This window comes from Anticarsia gemmatalis, chromosome 28, assembly GCF_050436995.1.
Source record: "Anticarsia gemmatalis isolate Benzon Research Colony breed Stoneville strain chromosome 28, ilAntGemm2 primary, whole genome shotgun sequence".
NCBI lineage: Eukaryota > Metazoa > Arthropoda > Insecta > Lepidoptera > Erebidae > Anticarsia > Anticarsia gemmatalis.
In genome coordinates this window covers 16464-39873 of record NC_134772.1, presented here as the reverse complement: position 1 = coordinate 39873, position 23410 = coordinate 16464, and the positions used below count along the sequence as shown (strand labels likewise).

At 41.7% G+C, this 23410-nt stretch overlaps 1 protein-coding gene across 1 annotated transcript in view; it reads left to right on the top strand.

Annotated features, from left to right (window-relative positions):
* The window catches only part of LOC142984853 (multidrug resistance protein homolog 49-like), a 66127-nt gene extending 43384 nt beyond the window's left edge, over positions 1-22743 (top strand). Inside the window, exons 2-26 of the mRNA XM_076132707.1 lie at positions 7167-7360; positions 7864-8008; positions 8411-8511; positions 9018-9189; positions 9510-9634; positions 10665-10860; positions 11317-11538; positions 11843-12029; positions 12430-12572; positions 13020-13169; positions 13567-13760; positions 14099-14208; positions 14319-14401; positions 14861-15031; positions 15359-15541; positions 15901-15991; positions 16347-16459; positions 16850-16979; positions 17307-17502; positions 17924-18086; positions 18520-18714; positions 19067-19276; positions 19636-19785; positions 20062-20170; positions 20846-22743. Of these exons, the coding sequence (XP_075988822.1) occupies positions 7167-7360; positions 7864-8008; positions 8411-8511; positions 9018-9189; positions 9510-9634; positions 10665-10860; positions 11317-11538; positions 11843-12029; positions 12430-12572; positions 13020-13169; positions 13567-13760; positions 14099-14208; positions 14319-14401; positions 14861-15031; positions 15359-15541; positions 15901-15991; positions 16347-16459; positions 16850-16979; positions 17307-17502; positions 17924-18086; positions 18520-18714; positions 19067-19276; positions 19636-19785; positions 20062-20170; positions 20846-20943 (3831 nt within the window). The 3' untranslated portion in view covers positions 20944-22743. The remainder of the gene's footprint in view (positions 1-7166; positions 7361-7863; positions 8009-8410; positions 8512-9017; positions 9190-9509; positions 9635-10664; positions 10861-11316; positions 11539-11842; positions 12030-12429; positions 12573-13019; positions 13170-13566; positions 13761-14098; positions 14209-14318; positions 14402-14860; positions 15032-15358; positions 15542-15900; positions 15992-16346; positions 16460-16849; positions 16980-17306; positions 17503-17923; positions 18087-18519; positions 18715-19066; positions 19277-19635; positions 19786-20061; positions 20171-20845) is intronic.
* The last annotated feature ends 667 nt before the right edge of the window (positions 22744-23410 follow it).

Below are 23410 nucleotides of genomic sequence, written 5' to 3'. Positions count from 1 at the left end.
CCTGTCACCGGAATTGAAAAATAATAGTAAAATACTTTTTTCGATCTATCGTGTGGACCGACGTTTTACGTGTCCTCCGAAGCACGGAGACGCTCAGTCCAAATACCAATATGTGGACATCCATCTATAGAATGATCGCGCCAACGGTTGCTTAACCCACAGATCGTTTACCGACCGGTGGGCACACAACTATGATAAACTTTTTTACAAAAATACGATACTACATCTGCAAATGTCGAATTAAGCCCTCTTTTTTTTGTACATCCGAAAATCTAACTCAAGTTCTGGACCCCAGAAATGTCCAGGAAATGATCAGGCTGGATCTGGCAGCCCTACATAAGACGCGTATACCTATATAGAACGCATTCATCATGCAAATATTGTGAGTAAACGAGAAATAATTCTAGTTATGTTGTTAGACTTATATAGCTTCTGTTTGTGGAGACATTGCTGAGCTATTTATAGTTACATTATTAATTAGATTAACGAGTTATGTTCGCTATTACTGTCTGAATAGTGAAGCAGTTTTCTACATTAACCAACTATCCAATATCGAGATTTGACTGCCTCCGTGGCGCAGTGGTTAAGGCCAATACCACTGTGCAGAGATGTCGTGTATTCGATTCCCACACGAAACAATTATTTGTGCGATCCACAAATAGTTGTCTTTTTGTGTCCGTTGTTTGTATGTTTGTAAGAGTTCCCACGACACAAGAGCAATTCTTAGCGCGGGAGCTGGCTATAAAAAAATTAAAAAAATTATATCCAAATCTGATCAGCGCCCCTAGCGGATTGCGCAGGAACTAATTTTATTTCACGTTTTTATATTTAGGCAACGTGTTACTTAGATGATAACTATGTACTATTACATTATATCTATAATTTTAGTGTCAAATTGTGTAAACTATAAGTGGTACTTCCAGGTCTACTGATTGCGTATTTTTGTAAAGTCCAAGAAAATAAACAATATAAATATTAATTATTATCATTAAAGCTTATCCTAATTAGTTGTATTTACAAGTCCTTGTCACTCGGCAATACAAAATTAATTACGTGCTAAAACAAATGTAACTGCGATATCAGCTAGATCTTATAACATTACTAGCTGACCCGCGAAACTTCGCTTGCGTCACATAAGAGAGATTGAGTTATAATTTTCCCCGTTTTTGTAACATTTTTCGTTACTACACCGCTCCTAATGGCCGTAGCGTGTTGATATATAGCCTATAGCCTTCCTCGGTAATGGGCTATCGAACACTGAAAGAATTTTTCAAATCGGACCAGTAGTTCCTGAGATTAGCGCGTTCAAACAAACAAACTCTTCAGCTTTATAATATTAGTATAGATGTAGTTACAGAGTGGTGACCTCGCTGCTGACGCTCATTGTCGCCGCCGTGATGATGTTCCCACGCATTGACGCCGGACCTCGCCGGGGACTCGAACTTGGGACGTTTACATAATATTACGTTTAGATAATCACTGTCATAAAATAACGTAAAACAAGTTTATAGAAATAGTAGAATCGTAGCTAGTACGGTAGTAAGTGGCGTTCTCTGAACTCTGCCTACCCCTATAGGAAAATGGCGTACGTATGTATGTATGTATGTATGTTAAAACTAGCTTTTGCCCGCGATTGTCCGCGTGGTTGGTGACTTAGGACAGAATTTTCATCCAAACTTTCATCCCCTATTTTATCCCCTTAGGGGTAGAATTGATCAAAATCCCTTCTTAGCGGATGCCTACGTCATAACATGTACCTGCATGACAAATGTCAGCTCGATCCGTCCAGTGGTTTGTGCTGTGCGTTGATAGATCACTATGTCAGTCAGTCACCTTTGAGTTATATATCATAGATGCCGATATATCCACAGATAACGTGCCTTCCGAAACATGAAGGATCTCGATATGTATAAGATGGTCACCCATCCACAAGACAACCTCGGCAAGCGTAGCTTAACCTTAGAGATCGATCACCGCAGCTGTTGTTAACTAACGTCCTTAAGCTGGTTTTAATGTCACTATTTTCATTCAATGTCAGAGTAACCTCGTGATTCAGCCATGCACTTGTCAGCACAGACTGAATCAGACACCACAATGAACAGATCTACGATAATAACAAGTTAATCAGTATATTCTCAGCATTGTCCCGCGGCGTCACTCGCGTCTGTCCGTCTGTGTGTGTGTGTGTGTGTGTGTCCCACGACATTGAGACTGACGTGACGCCTTGAAGTGACGGGATAATCTCACACCTTCGCCACTCCGCAACAATCGCTACAAATAAGACCTTTTTGCTAAAATATCGCCTTCCGTGTTACTTAGTTTTAGGTTACTAATGTATTATTAGGTTGTGTAGTTAGCTAGGTGTAACGGTGAAGGAAAACATAGTGTTTAAATTTGCATGCCTGCGAGATCTTTAAAACAGTTTTTAAAGGATGCAAGCCTGCACTAGGCAAGCGTGGTGGACTCAAGACTTAATCCCTACCATAATACAGGATACAGCAGTGATAGCCTAGTGGTATAAGTTGATACCTCCCACGCAAGTGATTGCAGGTTCGAACCCGAGGCAACACGCTAATGACTTTTCCAAGTTATGTGTGTATTAGAAATAATGATCACTTGTTATAACGGTGAAGGAAAACATCGTGATGCAACTTTGCATGCCTGAGAGTTCTTTAGAACAGTTCTTGAAGGTAAAGGGTCAATGCCTAACCCCTCCCTCATTACGGGAGGAGACCCTTGCCCAGCAGTGAGACATTAATGGGTTAAATTTAATATTATTTTTCAGTACCTGTTATAAATAAGAAGGTATTTTTGAAAATACGGTGACATTTTAGATACTTAAATTAAGGTGTAATTTACATTTTATTTCTAAATGTTGTAAACACTCGAGTGTTGTGTGTTTAATCAAAGTCAGCAATATGTTGATGTTAAGATATTAAGGTTCATGTATGTATGTATATGTATGTATGGATGTATGTATGTATGTATGTATGTATGTATGTATGTATGTATGTATGTATGTTATTGTGTACTGTGTAGCGGTCACGGGACCAATGACCTATATAAATAAATATTTTAATTAAAATCTTCTTTTATAAGTTAAATTTAACATTTATTTACTAACAAGACCCTTTGTTACTGATTGCCGAATTAAATTTAGTGACCTGACGATCTGTGGGTTAAGTAACCGTTGGCGCAGTCATTCCATAGATGGGTGACTGCATAGTGGTATTTGAGCTGGGCGTCTCCGTGCTTCGGAGGACATGTAAAAAGTCGGTCCCGGTTGTTGTCTACTAAGATAACAGTCGTTAAGCCACGTCAAAGGCCTCTCGGGCGGCTTGAACAACTTTGACAATAGGTTGACCACTAACCATACGACAAACAAACAAACAGTCTTGTATACTATTCTTAAGGCTAGTTACATAATATAAGAGCCTAAGTAATCTATCTATACTAATATTATAAAGCTGAAGAGTTTGTTTGTTTGAACGCGCTAATCTCAGAAACTACTGATCCGATTTGAAAAAATCTTGTTAGATAGCCCATTTATCGAGGAAGGTTATAGGCTACATATCATCACGCTACGACCAGTAGGAGCAGAGTACCAGTAAAAAATGTTACAAAAACGGAGAAATATTTGACCCATTCTCTCTTAATTGACGCAAGCGAAGTTGCGCGGGTCAGCTATAAATAAATAAACAGCAAATACACAAACAAATCTATCAAGATTTCCCTAGTTCAGCTAACTGCCACTTATCCAGGAGTGTTGAAGCCATATAATACAATTGTTACATAATTTGTGCGTGGCGCAGTGGCGACCTCTCGCGGCGTCCTTGCTAATGTCACGACCGTGGGAACATCGCACCGTTACCAACTGACACTAGTCTATGACCATGACTTTATTCACCACTGTACAGCTAATACAGTATTATACTGAAAGCTATCAACTATCCTACTATCCTACTAATATTATAAATGCGAATGTTTGTGAGTATGTACGGATGTTTGTTACTCTTTCACGCAAATACTACCGAACCGATGATGATGAAATTTGACACGTAGGTAGCTGAAGACCCAGAATAACGCAGGCTACTTTTTATCCCGGAGTTCGGGATTAACACGGCAAGGGTTTCCACGCGGACGAAGTCGCAAGCTGCCTCTAGTTTAATATACATATAATGACATATATGAATATGAAAGTTACCTCAAAGAAAATTCTTTTCTGATAGTTGTTTGCTATTAAAACATTGTAGAATCTCAAAATTTATTTCCTTACTTTACACTTCTTCAGACATTTTATTATGCATTTCACCAAGTATGGCTAACGGGTCCGCTCAGCTTTGCTGACTTAAAACCACATGCATAAACGCACTCGAGTATATAAGTTTAACCGAGAAAGATTGTTCCGAATGGGACCAGCAGTTACTGAGATTAACGAGTTAAAACATACAATATCTCCAGTTTTATAACAGTATATAAGATGTGTAGTTCTTCACTAATAAAACCAGTTATTATTCAACATGAAATAACAATAGAAAAGAAAAACGCTCGTCACAAGTATACAGAAAGTTCCAGATTGTGTTCCGACTGTGTTTTATATCATTTATAATTAATATTATAATGTTAATTGAGTTTTTATGAAGTTTATTCTGGTCTTAGCGAGGCGATGTCAGCGGCACGTAACAACATATACGAGCCTATGTTGCGTAATTGTTTAATTTACTATTATTATGCTAAAATTGTGTTAAGCAATGTTCTTTATTAAATAATAACCTGTTTATAAACTACAGTGTGTGTGTCAAACACAATGACAGTTCAGACGTTTAAATGTACTTTGATGCGAACTTTATCAAAATCTGCTTAGTGCTTAGCATGCGATAACTTGCGGTTGAAAACCTTTTTTATCTACATTAAGTTACACTTATGTTCAACTAACTTCTGCCCGCAACTTCGTCCACGTGAAAAGATTTCCCGGGGTAAAAAGTATTCTATGTGTTACTCCAGGGTGTAAACTATCAATGTACCAAATTTAATTAAAATCCATTCGGTAGTTTGTTCGTTAAAGAGAACATCCATACTTACAAACTTTCGCATTTATAATACACATATTATACTCAGGCCGTTACAATCGTGCTCACTACGTCATAATCAAAAGAATCATGTGAATGTGACAATGTGTAGTGAGTGAGAGACACAGATAATATATAATGACATGACTTAGTTTTCACGTATGAAATGACCCGAGTATAGGTTATAGGGTATAACCTCAAAACAGCGGACAAGTCTGTCATGAAGGTGTGTGGAAAATCTCAAGGTACATTTTCTGATTTCCCTGGGTTTTAGAGTGAGTAAGAAGGGTTGCTCTGAGTCACGAGACTTCTGACTCAAGATACTTATAAACAAGGAAAGTAATTAATCAAGGGTATAAGGTGACGGCTCAGCTGCGCCGGTAATCCCTATGTATTGCATAGCAGATAACATAGTGTTTTGTATTCAAAGTATTTCTTACGAACGAATGCCACACTATAACATCTAGGTAATATATAAAATTCTCGCGTCACAGTTTTCGTTACCGTAATCCTCCGAAACGGCTTGACCGATTCTCATGAAACTTTGTGAGCATATTGAGTAGGTCTGAAAATCGGCTAACATCTATTTTTCATGCCCCTAAGTGACACTTTTTTTTAATTTTTATGGCAAAACTACGTTTGCATGGTCAGCTAGTAATATATATGAGTTAAGTTCGGAATAAATTTGACTTAGGAGATACCCAAAAGATAATTTAAAAGTTTATTAGAGTTTTATGTTTCATCCTTTCATCTGTTTCATCTTTCACACACCCTTTTATCTTTTTCATGGAAAGTCCACTTTAGTTCTAGAAAATGTATGACCTGAAATTACACTTGTTTTAATAGGTAGGCTTCGAAGACAAAACTAGCAGAACTTTATTATTATTCTGTGAAAACTTTTATACCAAAGACACATTTTTTTTTCAAGTCATATTAATCTGACTGCTAAGTAACCATCCAGAACCTTTCATTTTTTAAAGGCTATTTTCAGCCTGAAAAAAATAGTTATTTAGTATATAGGAAAACAGAATTGAGATTACAACATGCGTCATACAGTTTTACTGTCATTCATTAAGTTATTTATGTATAAGTTATATATTGTATATAATTGTATATAACAGTAAGAAACAATAGCGGTGTATATCTCGATACAAAGATTTATGACCACTCACTATTAATGCACACACACACACACACACACACACACACACATAAATGTTTTATTATACATATATTATACTAGAGGCCGCCCGCGACTTCGTCCGCGTGGAAACTCTTCCCTTGTAAATCTGGATCCCTCGACAACTTCGGGATAAAAAGTAGCCTATGTGTTATTCTGGGTCTGCAGCTATTTACATACCGAATTTCATCGTTATCGATTCAGTAGTATTTGCGTGAAAGAGTAACAAACATACATACATACTCACAAACTTTCGCATTTATAATATTAGTAGGATTATACATGTCATATATTATATTATATTGTGTTGTGTGTGAGTATACGAGACGCGTCGTTTCCTTGGTTTTTTGTGGTTATTTAATTATTTTTACTTGTAAAGTTGTATTACTTACCTACATTGTTAGTAGTGACCGAATAACATCGCCAAGACTGATTAATAAATAAATTTGTGGTTGTTTAATATATAATGATGAGTCGTTTTAATTTAGTTTTAAATGTTTTATTACAATGCTACTTAGATAATATGGTTCTAGTTGTGGATCTTTGGTGTATCTTATAATAAAGGGAAGGATTTTTTAATTCAAACTTTTTAATAAATACCGTTTATTTCCATTAAATATTCGCTGATTTCTCGAAAGCTTTTGATAGCTTTAAGCACCTCTAATTCTGCCATGGATTCAGCACTCATTCAGATATCGAATCCATAAACAATAGGAATAGTTTTTTACAACTGAAATGAACAGATCGTATATTAATTTCAGTTGTAAAATAAAAAAATCCCGATACAAGGACACCCACAGTCTTGAATTGTATCGTCACCAGAACATCTGAAAAAGTTTTCAAAAATGCATTTTTATGCAGGATTGCCACCACACATCAATGTTACACATGACTTATTTGTGTTCATTATGTTTCAGTGGCGCTACGCGACGGTGTGCGAGTGCGCGGTGACGGCGCTGGGCGCGGCGCTGGCGCTGCTGAGCTCGCTGGGCACCATCGGCGGCATCGTGGTGTACGGCGAGCTCACGGCGCTCTTCGTGCAGCGACACCGCGCCGCGCTCGTCGCGCCCGACGCCTACATACTCAGGGCGTTCGGCGGAGGACAACAGATGTAAGTTAAACTACTTATATTTTAATTCCCTGAACCAGTTTTACTGCTTTATTTAGTTTTCTGACAAGTTACACAAAACATGGTATATTATTGCTCATGGATAAGGGTCTGATATGACCAGCTGCCTTAAAGTTGCAATAAGTTATTAATGCTTAAGTTAAGTAAAGAATAAGCCATCTAGTAGCGCTGAAATGAGTCTCTGGGGTCCGCGGTTCAGGCTTTATGCCTAATTCCGCCAATAACACAGTATTAAATAAGATATTTAAAAAATATTTTAACGTCGTATTTTTTCGACTGCTAAGCAACCATGTTGAAACCGAGTTATAGTTTAATGTGATATTTTAATACTGAAAATAAGATTACGTGCGCTATCCTTGATTCTTGATCCTCATTAATGCCACTAAAGTGACATCGATTTCAATAGACTTCTTTCTGATGAAGTCTAAATAATTGTTAAAAACAAAACTAAATCTTCTTTAATACATAATGATTATTGGTTGCAGTCCGGCGGGTAACCGGTCGCTGCACATGGACGCGCTGCTGCAGGACAGCGCGGCGTTCGGCGCGGCGAGCGCGGCCATCATCCTGGCGCACATCCTCACCGCCGCCGCCGGCGTCACGCTCGCCGGCTGGGCCGCCGCCAGGATGGTGAGCATACACGATAATTAACTGTAACTAATCTCTTAACAGAAAGAGGGAAATGTTCTACTTCCAGCGAATATCGACAACCAGCGCCCCTAGCGGACTTTGCAAGAACTAGTTTCTTTCAGTAATAACTAATCGATACTGCCGTCTGTGAAAAATGCTTTCCTTAAATTGTGGTCTAAAGACCTTCCATTGCACGATCAATTCGAACTCACGTTTATCAACATCAAAGACGTCAAGGATCCAAAGAATTCCAGCATTTTTATTGTATTTCAATAAAACTTACAAATAATCTTGACTAATAAACTTTTTGTGTTTTCCACCTGAGCCGTTACTGGTACCATTCTATGATCATCATTACAGTTCATTGTATATGTATATTAAACGTGTTTGTCTGTGTGTCAGGTGACGCGGCTGCGGCTGCGGCTGCTGCGCTCGGTGATCAGTCAGGAGATCGCGTTCTTCGACACCAACACCACCATGAACTTCGCCTCCTCCATCACTGAGTCAGTACCACCACACACTTGTTACAATAAAACTACTATCATAATGACGTTATACGATTCTAATTTAATACTTTTTATGTAATCCCACTTAAAAAATATTTTTGATGCTAATTTTCCAATAACACAAACTCACAACAACTCCTGCAAAAAGAATAAATCATAAATATTTGTAATGCTAGTAACAGCAATAAACTGTATATACTGCCATCTATCGGCGAGTAGCCGTACTATACACTATAACTCTAATGCAAAGACAAAATGCTATGTAGAGATACTAAAACGCTGTACATTCCTTAGAACGCTTTAAATTTTGTTTTCATTTATTTGCTTATATATACATAAATAACATCACGCCTTCCACCCATAAAAGTACGGGCGGAGAACAAAGAATATAGTACTTACAACAATCCTGATAGAGACTCACACTGACTTTCTGCATAATTTTTCTTAACTTAATCTCATAATTGATATAATATTTACTTATGTTTGTGTCGTGTGGTGTGCAGGGACATGGAGAAGCTGAAGGGCGGCGTGGGGCACCACGTGGCGATGACGGCCAACCTGGCGGGCACCGTGCTGTTCGGCGCGGCGCTGGCGCTCAGCTACGGCTGGCAGCTCACGCTGGCCGGCCTCAGCGTCGTGCCCGTCTCGCTCGCCGTCGCCATGCTCGTCGCCAAGGTGACACACCACATATAACATACTAGCTGACCCGCGCAACTTCGCTTGCGTCACATAAGAGAGAATGGGTCAAAATTTTCCCCGTTTTTGTAACATTTTTACTGGTACTCTGCTCCTATTGGTCGTAGCGTGATGATATATAGCCTATAGCCTTCTTCGATAAATGGGCTGTCTATCACTGAAAGAATTTTTAAAATCTGTCCAGTAATTACTGACATTAGCGCGTTCAAACAAACAAACTCTTCAGCTTTATAATATTAGTATAGATTATAACTACATTTATCATTAACTAACTTGTAACAATCCTGTATTGTCGTCAGTATCAAACCAAGTACTCGGCTAAGGAGGTGACGGCGTACGGCACCGCGGGACGCATCGTGGAGGAGGCGCTATCAGCCGTCAGGACTGTGAGGGCCTATGAGGGAGAGGAACTCGAGGTCGAAAGGTAAGGCTTATCATATAGAGGTTCTTATTATATAGAAGTAGAACTTGTCGGCAGCTCTTATTAGTGGCTTAGCGACTGACAAATTAAGTTATTTAGATTTAAACTCTAATAAGATAGTGATAACTACAATATGAATTGTATACGAATTTTCTAGGTACTTGTGATTCAAAGTAAATATACATTTCCCAGTACTTAGATCAGTCATTTGTCATCCACACGAAGATACTAGCAAATGGATGATCATTCTAGGAAAGTCAACTCTTACGTGTCCAGCAAAGACAGCATACAATCGTCACCCGGCGCGGCTTCTTCAAGACTTCGATACCAATTAACAAGTCCACTATTACAAAGAAATCTTGGAATTTTTGATAGCCCTGTTTATTGTGTTATCAAGTTTTCATAACATTTTTTTCTTTTATACATTTTTGTTTTATTAATAGACGCTATTATCTATCCAGCAAGAGACCTTTACCCAAGATTGTTTTGGACAGTCTTTGCAAAGATGCTAAAATCTATATTAGCCCCCTTTACACACTCACTCTATCGCGTACGGTAAGAGCGTACAGTATACGTCTTCATGAGAGGAAAAACTACCAAGACACGTCATCATGAGAGGAAAAACTACCAAAAGTCGTGGAAAAACTACCAAGAGTCCTGGAAAAACTACCAAGACACGTCTTCATGAGAGGAAAAACTACCAAGACACGTCTTCATGTGAGGAAAAACTACCAAGACACGTCTTCATGTGAGGAAAAACTACCAAAAGTCGTGGAAAAACTACCAAGAGTCCTGGAAAAACTACCAAGACACGTCTTCATGAGAGGAAAAACTACCCAGACACGTCTTCATCACGCCTTCATGTGAGGCGCGCGCGGGAGAGCAGCGCGCTCTTCAAGAGCGATTTTCTTAGCGGGCGCGGACAGATGAGCGCCGCGTGTGGTCTTTCCTCTTACGTTGTTTTACGCGCGATAGAGTGTGTGTGTGTAAAGCTTCAGTTTGACACTAATATACCGTTATTCTCTCGTCTCAGATACAAGGAGGCGCTGACGGGCGCGTCCCGGGCGGCGCGGGCGCGCGGGCTGTGGTCCGGCGCGGGCGCGGGGCTGGGCTGGCTGCTCACGTACGCGCTCAACGCCGTGGTGTTCGCGTACGGCGCCGTGCTGTGCGTGCGCGACCTCGACCTGCCGCCGCACCTGCAGCACTACCACCCCGGCGTCATGGTCACCGTCAGTATATACCTACCACATGCTCTACCAACACTATTCTAAAAACAATATTTCAGTACATAGAAAGAGAAAAACGATGTATTAGTTCGCGATTGATCTCGTTATTTTGTGGGAGTCGTCGTAAGATGCCAACGAAGTGGAATCGACGCTGGGGTAATGTTGTTTGGTATAAGTAAGGAACGATGATGTGTTTTATATGTCGTCCTGGACGAACGGCGGCCAGCTTCATTGAAACCAGCCAACTGTGTGCTTTGTTTATTATCACCAAGTGTGTGCTCATGCAAAGGTACATACACTCTCTATTCCTTTACTCTCATATTCTAGTGGAACGTCTAACCCGACACGACCGGTGTCAGGCGCAGGACGGCGTGCTCTCCGAGGCACGGAGGCTTACAACCTTAACTTCGGATTGTTCTTAAGACACCACAATACTGACGTTTAATTCTTCTGCTGCAGATCTTGTTCCTGACGTTCATGGCGGCGCAGAACATCGCGATGTGCCACCCGCACCTGGAGATGTTCAGCGCGGCGCGCGGCGCGGCTCGCTCGCTGTTCGCGCTGCTGGAGCGCGCCTCGCGCATCAACGCGCTCGCCAGCACCGGCATCACCGAGCGCTTCAAGGGCAACATTCAGTTCAACAACCTCTACTTCAATTATCCCTCCAGGCCTGATGTTAAAGTGAGTACATTTTAAAGTTAACTCCTGCACTAGAAATAGCTCTTGAACACAAGAACATATACAACGGACACAAATTACAACTAAGTATACCCAAAAAACATTGTGCTCCCGACTGACAAGCAGAGTATGTCCGATATGCTTTGTTTATACAGACGTCACGCGCTGACCCGAATAATTACTGAAATAACAGGTCATCATGGCATATTCTCATAGTTTCTGTTTATTTAGCTTCCTATTCATCTGATTCTCTTCAATACTCTATAGGGAAACATCTTCTAACTTACCTATTTCTCCCCTCCCGCAGGTGCTCCGCGGTCTGACGCTGTCGGTGCGCGCGGGCGAGACGGTGGCGCTAGTGGGCGGCTCCGGCTGCGGCAAGTCCACGCTGCTGCAGCTGCTGCAGAGACTGTACGAGCCCGAGAGCGGCGCCATCCTCGTCGACGGACACCAGCTCAACGACATACACCTGCATCACTTCAGAACTAGCATTGGTAAGTGCAACCGTAATACAAGATGCTTAACTCGCGTGACGTGCATCTCGCATATGATAATGTCTTGACGTGACTATGACATTTATCCATTCATCAATTCATTCACTCATTCTGATATACATTCATTAATTCATTCACTCATTCGTTTATTTATTTATTGATTCATTCACTCATTTATTCATTCACCCATTCATTTATTTATTAATTAATTTATTCACTCATTTGTTCATTCACTCATTCATCCAGTCGTTCATTCATTTATTTATTCATTTGGTCATTTTTTCATTCACTCATTCATTCATTTATTCATTCGCTTATTTATATTTTTCACTCAATCATTCATTTATTTATTTATAATCTGAAGCAGTTTCTGTAGTAAATCTTTATGTTTGTGGTGCAGGTGTGGTGGGCCAGGAGCCGGTGCTGTTCAGCGGCACCATCCGGGAGAACATCACGTTCGGCGTGGAGGGCGTCACCGACGATGACGTCATCGCCGCCGCCAAGCTCGCGCACGCACACCAGTTCATCACCAAACTCGTTCATGTTAGTACACTAGAACTTTGTTTAAACATATTTCTTATTAATTACAAACTAATAACTTCACAAACTTTTAAACGAGTTCAACGAATCATCTTTTTGTTGACCTTCTAAAAGATACCTTTACCTCGCTTTCTGCGAGAATAGTACAAGTAGTCACTTACAGTGCCCAATAGGAGTCATAAATGACCCAAAATGCAGACACTGTAGTGAAAAAGCAGAAACCGTGAAGCATGTATTGTGCGAATATGACGCTTCAGGCAGGATCTTCTAGGATGCGGATGCCCCGAACCAGAAGCTTATAGGCTGCTACTGATGGGGAGCTGATAAGTCTTGCTCTGTCCCCCAACGTCTGGTGATACACATCATCAATAGTGGTCGAAGTGTCAGCCGGCTATTAGCTGGCACCCGCACCCCTTAGATAAGAGCTAACAGTGTCCATGTCCTCCCCAGGGTTACGACACAATGCTGGGTGAGCGCGGAGCATCTCTCTCTGGAGGTCAGAAGCAGCGCGTGGCCATCGCGCGCGCCGTGCTGCGCAAGCCCGCCATCTTGCTGCTGGACGAGCCCACCGCCGCGCTCGACCCCGCCGCTGAGAGACAGGTACGTCCGTTAGTAAAACACTTATGTATGACGCACTAGCTGACCGCGCAACTTCGCTTGCGTCACATAAGGGAGAATGGGTCATAACTTTCCCCGTTTTTGTAAAATTTTTACTGGAACTCTGCTCCTATTGGTCGTAGCGTGATGATATATAGCCTATAGCCTTCCTCGATAAATGGGCTATCTAACACTGAAAGAATTTTTCAAATTGATCCAGTATATGTAGTTCCTGAGATTAGCGCGTTTAAACAAACAAACAAACAAACAAACAAACTATTCAGCTTTATAATATTATTAGTATAGATAAGGGCAAAAAAAATTCTTTGCTGTCTGTAGCAAAATATGAGTGTACTTCATAATGGCCTACCTTAATAATTATATCTGTGAATATTGGCAGGTACAAGCGGCCCTAGACGCGGCGTCGGTCGGGCGCACCACGCTGGTGGTCTCCCACCGTTTGTCCACCATCGTGAACGCCACGCGCATCGTGCTCATGGAGCAGGGCGCCGTGCTGGAGCAGGGCAGCCACCACGAGCTCATGCAGCTGAGGGGACACTACTACAAGCTGGTGCAGGAGGACATGACCAACAAGTGAGTGAGGCAAACCATCCGGCTGCAACTGTTACCAGGGCGACAGATTTCAAAGAAGTCATCAAGAGGGTTTGAAGCAGACCTTACCGTAAAGTTTTGTAAAGGCGCTCGTAAACGATCTATGGGTTAAGTAACTCTTGGCAAGGTCATTCTACAGATGGATGACCGCATCGTCGTATTAGAGTGTCTCCGTGCTGCGGAGGGCACGTTAAAAGTCGGTTCCGGTTGTCAATTAAGAAATTATCCAAAGTATATCGCAGTTGTGCCAAAATAAGCGTTGCGGTTGTTAAGTACAAGTACCAGGGTGACAGAAGTTATAAGAAGGTGTTACGTTGCAGGAGCATCGAGTCGACGCTCTCGGCAGAGGACGGCGCGGACGACGACGTGGTGGCCGAGACTGAAGACGTGCCGCGACTGCAGCGAGCACTCAGCAGACAGTCTACTAGAGGTAAGTGGTCCTTAAATTCTGTTAAAATCCAAAAGCATAATTTCGGAAGAAAAGGAAAAAAGGTGATTGAGTTAGGCAATAAAGTTAATATTTGTGTGGTGTGTTCGCAGGTTCGACGTTCGCTCGCAGCAGTATTCGCATGAGCATCGCATCAGCTCGCCTCCCCGCCGCGCATGACGCACTCAGCGTCACTGTAAGTACACACAAATAATTGCTTCCTGAAAACGTCTGTTACACAAACTAAGCTGATTAGTGGCTTTCCTTCCACTCTATTCTTTAATCTTCTAATGCTTTGACAGCAAACTAGCTAATGACAACGCAAAGCACAAAGTTTTGAATACCTGTTGATTTTTGCGATGTTTATATCAATCCCACTACGTATCTCACAGCTGTTTATAAGCTGTATCGCGATTCTCTATCGCTATCAACTACTAAAAACCGGCTAACTATCGAAAACTGTTGTATGAATCAGTTCAGCGCCTCTAGCAGATGTCCTAGAAACTATTTTGGCAGTACATTTTAAATATCAATGTCTTGATACTCGATGTTTCTAATTGTAGAGAATCGTGCTACAGATTTGCAACTTTGAGCAGATACATGCTTAAGTCGCTCAACCATGTTAAGTCCGTAATAACCTGATGTTTCCTTCCAGGAAGAAGAGCCTGAGGAGGAGGCCAGCGCGCCGCCGGCGGCGGTGTCGACGTGGGCGCTGCTGCGCGTGAACGGCGCCGAGTGGCCGCTGCTGGCGGGCGGCGCCGTCTCCTCGCTGCTCGTCGGCGCCACCATGCCGGTCTTCGCGCTGCTCTTCTCCAAACTATATGGGGTGAGTTCTTGCTTCTTACTCAAGGCTGAATAATATAATACTAAAACAGTTCCACTACTTTCTTTCTGTGGTTGGTCGCTGTAGTAGCTGGCCGTTTAGTGTGAGCATAAAAAGTCTCTGGGACCTAAAAACTATCCAGGCATCAAAGCCGAGATTCATTACCTGCTTACAGCAGTATAGTACTGCTTGTAAAAAAATATGCTGCACTGTTAATAAGTTTAGTATCAGTTATCAATTTTCCTGCTTTACTGGACCTCTTCTTCTTCTCGTTACACTAAGACCTACGTCATAGCAGACTTGACTGATACTTACTTGCGTGCGTCCTAGATGTTCGCGTGGTCGGACAAGGAGGCGATCCTGGCGACGTCGCGGCTGTACGCGGGGCTGTTCGCGGGCGTGGCGGCGGCGTGCGGCGCCGTCACCTTCCTGCAGGCCTGGCTCTTCAACGTGGCCGGCGCGCGCCTCACCGACCGCCTCCGAGAGCTCACCTTCAGGAACTTCCTCAGACAGGTACACTCTAATACACTACATAACAATAGTAAAATGGAAATTAGGCCCCTATTTGATTGCGAAAGAAATCTATTAAATTGGCACCTAGCACTACGTCGCCAGTAGTGACCTTTTGTAATTTAGCATATTCCTCATTAAAGTAACGGTTCCTCATGACACTGAAATTTTTGATTTAGTATCACACCGCACTTAAGTGTTTCACTTTTGAACCTGTATAAAATGCTTGCATGATGTTTAATCGACTTATTTATTGTCATTACTTCTGCGTGATAACTCCTCGACCTGTCTAAACTAGCTTCTTCAGTCGATTTCTACTATCTTAGGTTGTTATAAACTTTATGTATGTATGTGTGTTATAGGAGCAGGGCTGGTTCGACGCGCCGCAGAACTCAGTGGGCGCGCTGTGCGCCCGCCTCGCCACCGACTGCGCCAACGTCCAGGGAGCCACCGGTCAGTACAATACACACTGCTAACTGCTCATGGACATAACTCTGACCGTGTCAGACACCGGCTAGCGGCTTGAAAGACTCTGACGAAAAGCTAACAAGTTGTTTACGTCTTAAACGACAATCGTCTTGTGCGACAATCGTTATTTTCAGAAGAATAAAGTTCCTCAAAGATAACCTCTTTTAAAATATTTTTGTAAACATTATTTCTTGTGCATGGCAAGCTCTAACTTTCAAATGAATTAAATCCCTGTTAGTAATCTCATATAGATCCTTTTTGTGTGTGAAAAAACTTTGTTGACTTTGTTGTTCGTTACTAATAATCATCATAATCATCATGATCATGTGTGTGTGTGCAGGCACTCGTCTGGGCGCGATGCTGCAGGGCGCCAGCACGATGCTGCTGGGCGTGGGGCTGGCGTGCGCCTACTCCTGGAAGATGACGCTCGTCTCGCTGCTCAGCGTGCCCGTGGTCAGTACACCGCACCACTATTTACTTACTCTTGTTTCTACATTCAATCTGTTGTTTAGATTTGTCGCCTCTATGAAGATTATTTTACTACTTAGTGTTTTCATTCAGGATAGCGTGTCTTTTCTACATTTTTGATATATAAATTATGACTACAAACTAAAACTAAGTAAAATCACGCCATTTTCCTATAGGAGTAGGCATAGATCAAAGAAAAAAAAACTAATGTAAAAGAAAAAAATCATGCATTTAATTAAGAAACTAGGCAATTCTCAACAACAGTAGATTTAAGGTTATCGTCTCTCTTCTAAAAACAGCTTCATGCTCAATGAGATAGTAATGGACAATGTTATGATTGTTAGTTCATGTTGTGTGTCTGTGTTGTGTGTGCAGGTGATGGGCGGCATCTACCTGGAGGGGTGGGTGAACCGGCGCGCCGAGAGCAAGGAGCGCGCGGCGCTGGAGCTGGCCTCGCGCATCGCCACCGAGGCCGTCGCCAACGTGCGCACCGTGCACTCGCTCGGTACGTACTAATTACTTAATTATTTTAAAGTTTATATACATATATTATGTGTATAAACGGTGACGTAATGCCAAAGGCATTTTCTACCAGTCTACCTTGGAGTGATTACTTCCTTCCTTATCGTAGCGGTGAACCTAGTGTCAAAGTAGTTCAAGACGCCCGAAGGCCTTTGACGTGGCTTAACGACTGTTATCTTAATAAACAACAACCGGGACCGACTTAAATCACCGGCACTAATTTGGAAAGGCATTTTGATAATGGCACAGTTTGGTTCTATACTTTTGGATCATAAGCCCTACTTTGTCCATGGTGTTCTGACATACGCAGGTGTGGAGGAGACGATCCTGGCGCGCTACTCGGCGGCGCTGGTGGAGGCGGGCGAGCGCGCGGCGTGGTCGCGCCGCGTGCGGGGCCCCGTCTACGGGCTGTGCGTGTGCTCGCCCACCGTGGGCTACGCCGTAGCGCTGGCCTACGCCGGCTACCTCATCGCCCGGGAGGACATGCCCTACGAGTACGCCATACTGTGAGTCACACAACAATACTTAACTTTCATGTATGATTTTCTATCAACTTTTGTTGGACAGTGCAAAAAGACGAGAGTCTCCTTAAACATCTTCTGAATTGTTAAACCGCTTTTTTAATATGCATCAAAAAGACTAGCACTTTATTGAAATCGAACGCTAGCGGAAGCGGAATCGATATTTTTAAATCAAGAGGCCCAGCAAGCTTTTCGATTAAAGATTCCGCTACCGCTATTGGATGAAATAAAATAACGCGTTAAAGTTATTGCGTTGATTGTGTGTAACATAAGCCTGACATTCATGACTGTAGAATAGAATTAATAGCAACAATAAAAACTATAACAAAATGATGCCTAGACTGGTAACATCTTGTTTGCATAGACTTGATCCTAGTCACTATTTTAACCTCCCGTCCCCCGGCAGTGTATCGGAGGCGCTGATCTACGGCGCGTGGATGCTGGCGGCGGCGCTGTCGTTCGCGCCGTCGTTCGCGGCCGCCAAGCGCTCCGGCGCGCGCATCCTCGCCGCGCTCAACCGTCGACCGGCCGTGGTCACCGAGGAGACCGCCAGGGAGTTCAAGGACTGGGTGAGTCCACACACTACTACCTGCTTCATCTTGAAGAATACTTCATGTAAAAAATCTATGGTCTATATAACTAGCTGTAGCACCAATTAATTTTGAATCACATCTTCCAGATTCAACATCTGGCAATAGAATAAGTCGAAGATAGCTCTGAGCCGAAAACAAACTAAGATAATATTAATAAATTTAACCTATTACTGTCCCACTGCCGGCAAGGGTCTGCTCCCGTGATGAAAGAGGGGTAGGGGTTACATCTTTTGTCCGTTATACAATCTATTTTCAAAGATTATCTGTTTCAAAAACTTTATTAAGTTTTGATAAATGATCTAAAAGTCCCCGTATCTGCAGAAAATATCTATTAAATTCTCTATGGACACAGTTTTCTATTTATATAGGGTAAAGAATACAAGTCACTAAAGTTACCACTATGTTACAGAACCCGTCGGGCGAGGTGAACTTCCGCGACGTGGAGTTCAGTTACCCGACGCGGCCGGGCGTGGCCGTGCTGCGCGGCCTGCGCCTGCGCGTGGCGGCCGGCGCCACCGTGGCGCTGTGCGGCGCCAGCGGCTGCGGCAAGAGCACGCTGCTGCACCTGCTGCTGCGCAACTACGACCCCGACACCGGCAACATCGTACGTGCACCTTACACACTATATCTAAATCAAAACATTTATCCATTTAGGTCTAATGTTAATACTTATGATAGCTCTCAATTAGGTATAATAAGGAGTAGATCCGTTGTCAATACTACCAAAATCGACACTGAGACCCTGCGATGACATCAAAAGTACTCTGTAGTTAATATTTTAAAACAATTTTATTTCAGAGAAAATGCAGTTTACATTTCCAATAACGCTCTCTCGCTCTCGCGCTGGAAACAAGATGGATATGATACAATCTCTGCTCACAGATCTAGTCTCTATTAACACCTAAGTCTTCGTCAATATCCACATCACATTTGTGACCGTGTTGTCGTGTCTCCAGGAGCTGGACGGCAAGGACATCAAGCGCTCCCTCCCACTAGGGCAGCTGCGGCGCCAGCTGGGGCTGGTGCAGCAGGAGCCGGCGCTGTTCTCGCGCTCCATCCGCGACAACATCGCGTACGGCGCCGCGGCGCAGGGAGCAGCCATGGACGAGGTCATCGCCGCCGCCAAGCAGGCCAACGTGCACAACTTCATCGCTGGACTACCCATGGTGAGACTTGTCATATTGTTAAGATGTTTGTATTGAAACGTGATATTGAAAACAAAATGCGTTCGATTGTACTTTGTTTGGTGGACTTCACAATTCTTCGACAGTTTAACGTACTCGTACCATGTGGTCCGTATTTTTTCAATTTTTGAATATTGGCTGCGTTGCTGTACTTTGATTAAAAGTTCGACTTTAAGCGAATTTAAAGTGATTTTAAAGCTGTAGTACAAAATCATAGAGTAAAAGTTGTGAATGATGATTCATACATTGAAATATATATTGTAATCTTTGTCATCAGATGTGACAAGATAACTGTCTCGCACTAACATTGATCATATAAACTAACGTGTATTGTGTTGCAGGGCTACGACACGGTGCTGGGCGGCGGCGGCGGCGCCTCGCTGTCCGGGGGCCAGAAGCAGCGCGTGGGAATCGCGCGCGCGCTGCTGCGGAGACCGCGCGTGCTGCTGCTCGACGAGCCCACCTCCGCGCTCGACGCCAGCAGCGAGAAGGTACAAGCTTATCTTGTGATACACTTCTAAAGTTACGTTTACGCTAGGAGAACCGAGCACGAACGAAAACGTTCTCGTTTGAGAGAAGTCAGGATTTACAAAAAACGTTTAAAGTTTCCTTGGGAGATTCTTTGCTCAAAATAGCACGGAATTTTGAAGAGGGAGAACGCTTTAAAGCAGGCATTAAAGCGATCAACATTAGACATGGTTTCCTTGTCGTTTGAACGCGGGCATTACCTACTACCCTAATTATTAACAATGTATTGTGTGTTATAGACGGTGCAGGCGGCGCTGGAGGCGGCGTCGGAGGGACGCACCACCATCATGATCGCACACCGCCTCGCCACCGTCAGGCACGCTGACGTCATCTGCATCGTCGACAAAGGTAACCACCATCATTCACATCACACCTGCCCTAAACTCTATAGACTTCCACCATTTTCTGTCATGACAGAGCTTAGATCTTAAGTCCACCACGCCGTCTAAGTCCGGGTTGGGGACTTTACTTGCCCTTAAGAAATGCATCAAACAATTATTAGGCAACCTAAGGTTAACACGTTGTTTTCCTTCACCGTTATGACAAGTGATCATTAATTTTAATACACACATCACTTGGAAAATCATTGGTGTGTTACTTCGACTACTAATCATCGACCACTAACGTGGAATGCGCATGCTTAGTCCTCTCGACTAACATGTCGCTTTATAAGGGAAAAATCAAATTTTCCCGTTACATAAAGTTACCAATTTACCACCTTATCATCAACACAATGAGGCGCCCATAGCCAGTTGCGCTCACCGGTCGGTAAATGATCTGTGGGTTAAGCAACCATTGGCGCGGTATAGTGGTATTTGAACTGGGCGTCTCCGTGCTTCGGAGGGCACGTTAAAAGTCGGTCCCGGTTGTTGTCTACTAAGATAACAGTCGTTAAACCACGTCCAAGGCCTCTTGGGCGGCTTGAACACCTTTGACACTAGGTTGACCACTGACCGGCAAATGAAATGAATCAACACAATGGCTTCTCATTATATACTAAAATGTATGTATGTTTGTGAACAGGAGTGATCGCGGAGAGCGGGTCTCACGCGGAGCTGGTGAAGAAGCGCGGCCTGTACTGGCAGCTGCTGCAGCAGCAGGCGCCCGCCGCCCACGCGTGACCTCTCACACCACACAGAGGCGCGCGCTACGAGTGCGAGCGGGATGGAAGATCAGCTACAGCCAGACATCTAGTACCGGCTGGTATAGTTAGTTAGACTCGCCTCTCTTCTGAAAGGAGAAGATTGTGTTCTAAATTTTCAAAACCATTATAAATATTAGTTTATTTTTTGGAAATTATAAAATACTTCGAAACGAATGTCTTTAACAGTCACAAGTATCTGTCAAATCTTGAAGTCACGTGTGACAGAAATGTTTTAATCTTGTCTTGTCTTGTCACGTCGACTCGTGCTATGTTCAACAACTAAAATTAGTTTTGTGTTCGATCGTTACTTGCCAATGTTCCGCCGTTTCGTTAAATAACCGAATTACATAAATGTAAAGATTTAAGTTTAAGATTCATGACAAATGCTGTGAAAATTATAATTAGGTACTTAATTATAGACAATATTTGATTGGAGAGGCATTAGTTAAAATGGAGAATACATCTTAATCGAGCAGAAATCAAGACAAAAAAAAATCAAGTTTATAGTTTGTCTTAGCAAAAGTTTGACGTAATTTTTTTTTAATTGATAATATTCTCCATTTTGACAGATCTTGGTCTGTTTGAGTGCAAATCTCAGAGAGAGCTTTTTCTGTGTTCATTAGCTCGCTAGTTATATTCTAATAGTCATATTTTATTATAAGAGTACGTATAGAGACTTGGGACCGACAACCTACAAAAAGTCATTTATTAAAATTAAAAAAAGGAATGGATTGAAATGAATCATTTTTTTATTCGGTAACAAGTTCTCTATTAAATTAACTATTAGTTTTAAGTCAACTACACTATGTACTTAAGTATTAAATAAATTAAATACATTACTTTGTATTAACTTACTATAAGTAGTACAATTTATTATTGACACACCACAGGGACTTTAGTATTTTTGACACTTTATTCACTATTTCAAAGTTACTTTTCTAAAAAGATTAAAATTTTTGTTTTATTTAATTACTTCTGACTTGTCACAACTTTGTCACAATCATTCGATAAATTTCTCACATCCTATCACAGTGAAGTGAGCCATGCTAGGTCCTTCTAGGGCATTTTTTATAAAAATAATTGTTTATTTATGTATCTACTTATGTCGTAGTGTATTATATACTTATGTACAAACATTATTGTGATCGTTAAGTGCCTACTTGTATTGTATACATTAGTTTAGTGATAATATAATAATATAGTGAGAACCAAATATCGGTAGAAACAATAAATTAGTTATTATTAGTAAGTACTTAGTTATATGCGACTGTGATTGTGAATCTCACTTAGCTATTTATTTTGTACATTTTGTTTTAATCTCCTCGCCGCTGATGTGAGCCTGGTACTTCATAATGGCGGCCAGTTGGTTTATAGTGTTAGGGATTGTTAGCCTTCTGAAATTAAGTATTATTTAGACTTAATTATGTAGTTGTATAATTTGTAATAATGGTGGAATAATATGGGGTTTTTCATAATGGCGTTATTGTGCTTCGAGATTAATTAATAACTGATTTTTGTTCAATCAGTCAGACAATCTTAGCTCATTTGAAACACTACTAAATCTTTATTAATTACCTCCAACTAACTAGCGCCATCTATGTGAAACATTCCCAACTATTCACCAAATTGTTTCGTCGAATTTACCAGAAGCTATATTTAAGCAACAACGTTATACACTCGCTAGACACAATGTTCTTGTTATTATTTAAGCTATATTTAAATGCAATTATCACAATATATCCTAAGAATTTAATAAAACACATATTTTTCAATGCAATTATTTTTTTATTATGCCTTATCCATTATTATTATTACTATATTCCTAGTTTGACCGAATGTAGGTAACTCGAATGGTACTCTGGCTCGAATACAGGCTCCGCAACGCCTTACAAAAGACCTTTTCACCAGTCAAGCAAAATTCCTTGCATTTATTTCTTCTGACGCTGTGTCCATTTTCTGGCGAAGTTCTGATAGATTTTGTATTGATTTCGAATAGACTTTTTCTTTTCATGCGTTCCCAGTCAAAAATATCTACTGGTTTTAGACCGGGGGAACGAGGAGGTCATAAAATTGAACTACTGTGTCCGATCCATCTGCGAGGATACTCTTCGTTCAAATAAGAATAACATTTTTAATGGAAAGAAAAGTGGCAAGTGTTGCACCGTTTTGAAATTTTGATTAAATGCGCCAACTTTTGAAATAACTTGCCAAGGGTAGCGTAGTACATTTTTTTTTCAATACGAAGCGTCAAAGTTAACTAACGATATTTTTGAGAATCACGACTCACTAAAACTTACCTTTTTTCATTAAATTAACAATGTTTTGTGCATTAATTTGTTTTACGATTAATAGCATTCTTATTGAAGATCACGAAATTAAAAAAAACACAACGAAATTGTGACATTGGTGATCACAGGACTTGAAAATACGACCAAGGGTGTGAA